The sequence below is a fragment of the Hipposideros armiger genome, unplaced genomic scaffold (genome assembly GCF_001890085.2).
Source record: "Hipposideros armiger isolate ML-2016 unplaced genomic scaffold, ASM189008v1 scaffold_497, whole genome shotgun sequence".
In the NCBI taxonomy this organism is placed as follows: Eukaryota; Metazoa; Chordata; class Mammalia; order Chiroptera; family Hipposideridae; genus Hipposideros; species Hipposideros armiger.
Window position 1 is genome coordinate 901,874 of NW_017731847.1, and position 8,884 is coordinate 910,757.

The window sequence follows — 8,884 nt, forward strand, 5'->3', positions numbered from 1 at the left end:
ACTGAGGTGCAGCCGGCTCCCAACAGGGGAGGGGAACAGACAAGTTGCTGTCCTTTTGTTCTTCAGTCTAGTTGTGGAGGTCCCAAGCCAACTCTTAACCCAACGCGCCACCACTCAGCCGGCCCCCCTGCTTTATTTTCTATTCCTGTAACATAAGTCTTGCCTTGGGAGCTTGATCTGGTATCAAGTTGTGATTAAACACGTCAGGATAGCCAGAGGCCACCCTGCTACCTGATGAATCAACCAGCTTGGCAATAGTGCCAGTAACCAGGAGTGACAAGGGGGCTGAAGAGGCAATTTTTCATCTTGTTCTTTGCCTACATTTCTTCTTCCTAATCTGTTTTTAGGATTACTACAAAACTGGTATCATCAATTGTCCCGATGGCATCTCTATCCCAGACCTTAGAGATACATGTGATTATCTCTGCATTAACTTTGACTTCAACACTATCCGGTGTCAAGATCTGAGTAAGTACAGGGGCAACTGAACTTAGAGTTTGCTTGGAATTGACTGATACCAGCCCATTCCTTCCCTTGCTATAGAGCACTGCGGAAGTGGAGCAGACAAAAGGGAACGTGTAGCGGGTTCTACAGCTAGCTTCACCCCTGAATCACCGAGCTAATTCCTTCCCCTCTTGGGTCCTTGGTGTCTCAGCCTTTTAACAAATACAGATACTGATTCTCAGATACGTGGGAAGGCTCACTAATAAAGTCAAATAGCATAAACTGGCTGGGTTCTTCTTATACTTATGTTTATCATTATTCACTTAGTGTTTGCTCAGTACTTTATAGATATGAACTTATATAAGTCTTACAACAATTAACCCTAAAAGATGGGTGATAACTCATTTAACAAATGAGACTGAGAAATTGGCTTGTTCCAAACTCTCAGCATTAAAACTGAAATTAGAATTGATTGGCCACAAACTCCATGCTCTTATCATTACCTAGGCTTCCTGAAATTAGTTTTTAAATTGCTCCTTGAAGTTCATGATACATTTCCCTGCGTATTCTGTGAAGTTCACTGGATGTGTGGTTTCTCTACTGGGTCTTGTGTACACTTGAAACCAGTCCCTTGGTGTTGACAAACTGCAGGTTATTCCTCTTCTGTGGTACCCTAAGTCCATGAATTGGGGTCCAGAGCATCTTCAGAAGGGGTGCAGCAAGGAGTCATCCCCACATGATGGTTCTCTCTCATAGAATTAGTGTTTATGGTGTGACGCTGCCCAAGAAAACCTCCGTTGATCAGAATGTTCAGGGATTATTAAACAGGAGGAAATGGAAGCGTGGTAGAATGTGAAGCATATCCAACAAAGTCAGCTTCCTTCTCGTCTTGGAGGAGGAAACGATCTGTGCCTTTAAATGGGCCACTTCTCTGAACCGTACCAACGATAACAGCTGTTGCCCAATCATCTGTTTCACTCCGGTAAAGCATGCATTTGGGCACAGAGGATGCTCACCTGCATTTTCTCTCCCCAGGTGCTTTACTGCATGAACTGTCTAATGACGGTGCTCACAAGCAGTTTGATCACTACCTCGAAGAACTGATCCTGCCCATCATGGTGGGCTGTGCCAAGAAGGGGGAGCGAGAGTGCCACATTGTTGTGCTGACGGATGAGGACTCTGTGGACTGGGATGAGGACCATCCCCCACCCATGGGGGAGGAGTATTCCCAAAGTAGGAGCCGCCTGCATGATAACAGATGTTTCAGCAAGAAACATGCTGCCTGGTGCAGCAGCTGCCGTAGAACCAACGTGAATGTTGCTGCCCAGCCAGTGATGGACACTTGCTGCAGGATCACTTCCGTTTAGTGATGCAGGTCTAACTGTTATGCTGGGGAGCACGGCACACGTTGTTACACTTCCCATCGCTCCCGCTGGTGCCTGGTACCATGTCAGCACCGCGGCAGCGCATAAATGGTGTCATTCCTTTCTCCATTCATTTCATTTTTAAATCCTTTTGAATTGGTAATAATCCAGAATCAAAAGGTATAGAAGGATACATCGAAAACTCTTATTCCCAGGGGCTGCCTCATCTACCTAGTTTTCCCCTTTGTTTCTTTTATGTCCTTCCAGATGTGTTCAGTGGACTTACATGAGCAATTACATAGATTTTTTTTTTTTGATACCATATTATACAGACTGTTCTATACCATTTCCTACATAAAAAGCTTCTGTGGTCTTTTTTATAGCTGTATAGTAGTCCATTCCATGACTATGCCATAATTGATTTCACCAACCCTGCTGATGGACATTTAAGTTACAAATTATACATGATGCTTCAATGAATATCCTTTTAAACATAGTCTTTTCACACATGCATATCTCTATAGAATAATAATCCTAGAAATGGAATTTCTGTGTCCAAAGCTTTGTGCTTTTATAATTTTGATAGATGTTGCCAAATTATCCTTCATAAAAGTTGAGGCAGCTTATACTCACAAAACAATACATGGTTTGTTTCCCGCACCCTCACCAAAACAGTGTTTTACTAAACTTTTGTCTTTGTCACTCTGATATATTAAAAAAGCACTTGAGTTTTAACTTAACATTTCTCATTTCATGTATGAGACTAAACATTTTTTTTAAGAGCCATTTTAATTTCCTTTTCTGTTAGCTGTATCTGTGCCTTTTGCCCATTACAAAATTGGACTCTCTTACTGATTTGTGAAAGCTCTGTATTTGTGGCCACTCTCTATAGATATTAAGGAAGTTAGCCCTTTGTAATATGAGTTGCATATGTTTTTCCCAGTTGATTATTTGTCTTTTTAGCTTTGGAAATGGTGGTTCTGGCCAAGTAGGGACGTTTGTATTTTTATGTAGTCCAGGGTATCAATTTTGCTTTGATGGATTCTAGGTTTTATGTCATGCCCAGAAAGGCCTTCCTTATACCCTGAGACTATAAAAATTACTTATGTGGTTTCTTTCTTATAGTTAATTTGTTAACGTTAATCTGTGATCCATCTGGATTTGGAATCAGGACCAAAAGAGATACAACTTTCATTCATCTGATTCTGTTAGCTATCTCCTTCCTCTTATGGAAGTCTTTGCTCCATGACTAAACCTGTTTTGTTTTGTTTTTTCCCAGTTCTTTATAGCTCCAAGCTCTACAGATTTTTCAAATATATTGAGAATCGGGATGTTGCTAAAACAGTGTTAAAGGAACGGGGCCTGAAAAACATTCGCATTGGAATTGAAGGTAACCGTGTCCCAGTCAATATTCAGCTTGCATGGCTCATGGAGTGGGTCGGAGCTATGGCCACAGCTTATGTCCTTAACACTCAGCTTCCAGAGGACCTAGAGAACAGGCACACAGGAAAATTACAGTCCTACCCAAGTTTGAAGGATTCCTATTTTTGTTTTTGTTTGCCCTTACATTTCCCTTTTTATTTCCAGTTGAAAAGCAGCTTCAGGAATAGCTGCAATTTACTGCCTCAGGATAAAGAGCAGTGAGTGCTAAGGCCGCTGGCGGGCTCATAGGCTCACCAGGTAGGAGGGCTGTTCTGCCAGCGGTCCTGGTGAGGACCTTTCTGGGATCTGGAAGGTCCTTCTGAAAACTGTAGCTTGGAGACTCAGAGTTTTAAGTTTATTCTACTACATAACCTTTGGGGAATGTCTGGACATACTGACAGAATTGCTTTAAGTGATCTTGAGCAGTGACTCCCATCTGTGGTCTCCTTGGAAGGGCCTTGGAGACTTGTCCGTAGAGAGTAGAGTGCTGAAGCCATCCTGGTCTCCCCTCACAGGTCTTTGACTCTTGCGTCTTGCTACTCTGTCTCATTCTTGCCCACAGAACCCAGCAGGCCTTCACTGTATCTGACTTAGGTTGGAATTCAAAGTTGGACGGGGTTTTTGAGATCATCTATTAAACTTTCCACTGTGTCCTTCCCTTGTCTCTGTAAACCGCAGGGACAGGGTAATAGGGATCCCCCTCCATGTTCCAAGCAGCCCATCACACTTGTACCCTCAGAACACTCTTCCATGTAACTCATAGGTAACGCCTCCCTCTCTGTCCTCCTGTTTCTAACCTCTGAAGCTACTCTGAATATGAGTTCTCTCATTTCCACGTGACAGCCTTTCAGATAGTTTAGGCAGCATCCCTGTTTTTTTGGCTAAACATCCCACATTTCTTTAACTGGTTCTCATCCAGCACGCCCTCTAAGCAGTAGAATGAGAGGACTGGGGTAGCCGTGCCCTAGCAGGATTTTTGTTCTTAGTACTGCCACCAGTAACTGAAGGCTTCTGCAAGGAGAAAGAGGCTTCTCTCCCCCTTCCTTTAGAAGGGACAGAATTTTGGATTACTTCCCTTCTAGGGGTAGGCCCTCCTAACCTGAGCAGGAGGGGAGATGATTGGGCTGGGAGGGCGAGGTCAGCAGGCAGGCGCTTCCCCGGCAGTTTTCATAGTAGTCTTTGAATTGGGGAGGAAATCGACATGGTCAGGGAGGAGGAAGTATGGAGGCCAGAGTGAGCATTTGCTGAAGTCATGAGAACGGCTCCTTTCCGTTTCAGGTTACCCTACCTGTAAAGAAAAAATTAAGCGAAGACCTGGCGGCCGGTCTGAAGTAATCTATAACTATGTGCAGCGCCCCTTTATCCAGATGTCGTGGGAAAAGGAGGAAGGAAAGAGTCGCCATGTGGATTTCCAGTGTGTTCGAAGCAAATCCCTCACTAATCTGGTAGCTGCCGGAGAAGATGTCTTGGAGGACCAGGAGATACTAATGTATCACCCACCGCAAGTGGATGAACTTGACCGGCTAAATGCCCCCCTTTCTCAGATGGCTTCTAACGACTTTCAGGATTAGGGCCAGCTGTGGTCCACCCCTCTGCGGAGCTCTTCTCTGTCTGGGTTGCCCAAAGCCAGTCCTTCCCATGAGTCAGAGACATGCTTCTCCCTCATCCTTCCCTTTTCTCCCCCAGTTAACGTGTGTCCTTTTCAGTATGTCTGCACCTCTGGCAGAGGATGAAAAAGCGCTCACTGGGAATTAAGCGACCAGCTTGGCAGCAGCCCTGGCAACTTGAAAATTTAGGTCTGGTGCTGTTCACTGAGTCTTTGCATAACTGCAAAGCAGGGAAGGAAGTCAAAACCCCTATTGCCTCATATTCAGCAAAGCAGGTCTCATCCTTTATGCTTTGTTCTTGGCTTTTGTTCTGTTTTCTTTTATACCAGGCACATTACTTAGCAGCAAAGGGACCAAACTGAAAAGGAGACAATCTCTCTTCTGCGAGTAGGCATTAATGGGATAGTGGTTAGAGGTAAATGAAGATGCTCTTCCTGGTGGCACCTGCACCCAGATTGCATCTGGATAGAACTAGGCTTATTCAGGATGTGTAAAAGGAAATTCTTAAGCACTTAAATTCAGTTTTGTTTTTTCATTAATGCAGCAAACAACCCCAAACCACACAGACAGATTCTGTGACAGGAAGGATAATGGCGTAACAGGGTTTATGAACCCTTTTTAGCTTCATGGTGTTTGAGCCTAAATCAGTTATTCATTTGTAATGAAACCCACAACTCAAGTAGAAGAGCCTCTCCACATCAGGCCACTTGGATTATCCTGGTTTAGAATCTGGTGCAAAGCCGTAGGTCTGTGGGTGAGGCTGGGAGCCCTTAGATATGGCTACAGGCTTTCAAGATGTGGGCAGAAACTTCTCACAAGTGCTCAGTTCTCACTAGAAAGACTTGTAAGAGCTCCAGGGAGGGAGCACTTGGGGCAAAGCTGGGGGCGGAAACCACCTTCCCAGGCCTTGTCCCAGTACAGGATTTTTCTTTGTATATTCTTTTCATAGTATGGAGTTTTTCATACTATGGGATATTTCCGTTTTTGAAATAGCCTATCAGCTGCTCACACTGGATAAGAAAAACCACACTCATGTCATCCCCAAAGGAAGGATGAGTTGAAGGGAAAGGAGACGTAGTTTTGTGTGATCTGTCCGCTGTATTAACCGTGCAGAGTGCATGACAACCCAGGTCTGTCTCCCCAGCAGCCCGTGCTGAACCACCTTCCTTCACGTCTCCATGGCTGCTAGCAGTAGAGCTGAATTTAAAGTCTAGAGCCAGATGTTAAGTGTCACGGGGTTATCTCCTGTTTTGTGTTAGAGGTCAGCCTTCCACTCACCTACCCAGAGCATTTCCTCATCAGATTACAAGAGGCACATGGTTTCCTTCAGGCTCTTCAAGATAAGAAAGGACTGGTTTTCTTAGGTTCCATAAGATACTGCAGGGCAGGCTACTTGATTCCGTTTATTACTGCCCTCGTCACAACCCTCCAAAGGTAAAGTGAGATGGGTGTTGAAAGCTGCTCTTTCCAGGCCTGAATAACAAGAGTGTTAAGTGCTTTCTCTGCATGTGATCATCAGAGAGCATCAGTGGAAATCGGGGCTCTGTTCCTTCCTCTGAAGACGTAACGAGTGAAATGGAACCATCCCCTTACAGAGCTCTGATTACCACTGGCTTCCGTTGTAAGGCCAATGGCCAGGGTTAGGGTTATTTTGTAGCCAGAGAGTAGTTTTATTTCTGTGAAACTAATTGGCTCATATCTGAGGTCAGGTCGGGCTTGAACCTTTATCAGTACTTCCACTCATGCCCACTAGTAGTTGACCAGCCCAGGTAATTGTTTAATGGTGCTTCCTGACACTTTTCAGTTGACTTCCATGTCATTACAAAGGAAATTTGCATTGACTGTGTAATCTATGATAACGTATAATGTCTGTTATATAGCTTATGTATTGTTAACATTTAGTAAGTGTAAACACGCTGCAGCTAACTCTTAAAACTAACTTAGTCTTTGCTTAGGTAAAAAGCCAGATACGAAAGTGTGGCATGTACATAACACTTTTTCTATGTAAATGATTCATTTCCTCAGGCTTTCAAGAACTAAGATATTTTTCCCCCAGATTGGGTTAATGTGCTTTTGACCCCAACCCTATGGGGTTTGAGTAAACCAAAAATCTGTGGATGAAAATCTGCCATGGTCACCAGGTGGTGGTGACTAAGGAAAAAACTGGGCCCTCAAATTCCTTCTGGTGAAGAGGGACGTTTCCTGTGCACCCCACGCCCTCCCCGCCTGGAGCTCAACTAATTTGGTGGCTCCCCTCAGCCATAGCTGCCGTTCCCAGTGGCAGGACTGCTCAGTCCTCACAGGGACAAGGGCTGGACTGTGGTCATTCCCTTTAGTCAGTTACTGGCCACCTGGGCAAAAGGAGGCGTCTCTGATAAAAAAGGTGGGACTCAGGTTTGGTGTTTTTTCTAAGTGCCTAAATAAGTAAGCCAGGCTGTTTATACAGAAACATTTCCAGGAGGAAATGGTTTTACCCAGACTGTCTTACTTAGAGGTGTCTCAGCAAGCCAAGATAAACCTGAATTTGAGGTTTAGAATGGGAGTTTGTGTCTGCATCTTCTCATGTATAGTTGGTTAGGAAACGTTTGCCATTGAGTCAGAAGCAGTGGGCAAGGAGACAGCATTAAAACGTGCCTAGTGAGATTACTTAATGGTTTCTCCACAGTGGAGGGAAGGGATTGAAAGAATGACAGCAAAAAGGGTAAGAAAGAAAGTAGCTGGGTTTACTGCACATACAATATGCAAAAGCCAGTATTATTTTAAACTAAAATCCAAGAAAATGGTGTGATATCTAATGTATACAAGTCTATGAAAATACTGGGGAATAAGACCAGGAAGGATGGATATATCTGCAGTGTTCCAGTGGGTCCTTGTGGAAGTAAAATCACACCACAGGCTTTAATTTAATGTGGAGTCTTCTGGAGTTAAAATAGAAAGTTAAGGGGTTTTAGTAATTTTTCCAGTGCCACTTCTTGCCATCGTTTTCACATTGTTGAATGGGCATAGTGAGTTCAGAAAGCAGACCTGATGCCCTCATGGGAGATGGAGCCACATACGTGCTCAGGGTGGGACCGCCTCGCAGAACGGAACATTTTCTCTTGAAGGCAAAATGCTTATACGTTTTGCCTCTTTAATTTGTATTTAAAGTTGCACATGTTCACCTACCAGTGTTTACGAAATCCTATATTTAGGATGCTTTTTTTTTTATAATAAAATATTATCATTTGTGTCCTTGTTGTTTTTAGCAGAAAATAAAATCAGAAGTCAAGATTTTAAGAGGGACTAAAAGGAGCAACACCCAGACTGCCTGAACAGTGTCTTCCTTTCCTGCAGCAGCAGGGGCTGGCCTGGAGCCTGTTGTTTTTATCCCACTGTGCTACTTCTCTATAACTCTAGGTTCCAGAGCCCTAATGGTCTCCCTTCTGTAGTTCCTGGCCAACTTGCATTCAAGACCCCTTGCACGTTCAAACCCAACTAAGTAGGACCCCACAAGGTCAAATGTAAATTTGAATGGTAGGAGGACTTAAAAACTGATGTCCCAGTTTTGGTTTAAAGCAAGTGAGGAACCGAGACAGCAGTGAAAGGCAGGTGAGAAGGTAGAGCCCAGGCAGGTCCCTTGGAAACCCTGCTGTAGAGCTGCCTGCTCATCCTTTGGTCTCTGGCTTGGACCTACTCCAGTCAGGTGTCCACTGAGCTGCCTTGCTTACCAGTGATTTCATCTTCACAGAGCCTAAAGCAAGCCTGTGCCTCCCTAGCAGGCCTGCCTTTGTCAGCACAGAGGTTGATGTTCTCTGAAGACATGGCCTGTTGAGTGTATTCTGTGCCAAGCACGTCTGGCCCAAGGGACACTGACTAGGACACAGTTCCTCCCTTCAAGGGGCTTTTATAATCATGTGGAGAAGACATCTATTAACAGTCCAGATGGACTGACATCTATTAACAGTCAAGCCCAAAAGGATGGAGCAGCCAGTTTTTACTGTGAGAAGAGTTCACAAGAGAATTCTACAAGTGACACTGACCAAATTGTGAAGGATGAATACTAGTTTT

The 8,884-nt window shown here is 44.3% G+C and overlaps 1 protein-coding gene across 5 annotated transcripts in view; it reads left to right on the forward strand.

Annotated features, from left to right (window-relative positions):
- Positions 1-8,068, forward strand: part of KCTD20 (potassium channel tetramerization domain containing 20) — a 40,843-nt gene extending 32,775 nt beyond the window's left edge. For all 5 annotated transcript variants that reach the window (XM_019667480.1, XM_019667481.1, XM_019667482.1 and 2 more), the window contains 4 exons: positions 348-468; positions 1,480-1,677; positions 3,088-3,198; positions 4,509-8,068. In XM_019667480.1, the coding sequence (XP_019523025.1) occupies positions 348-468; positions 1,480-1,677; positions 3,088-3,198; positions 4,509-4,801 (723 nt within the window). In that variant the 3' untranslated portion in view covers positions 4,802-8,068. The remainder of the gene's footprint in view (positions 1-347; positions 469-1,479; positions 1,678-3,087; positions 3,199-4,508) is intronic.
- Positions 8,069-8,884: the final 816 nt, after the last annotated feature.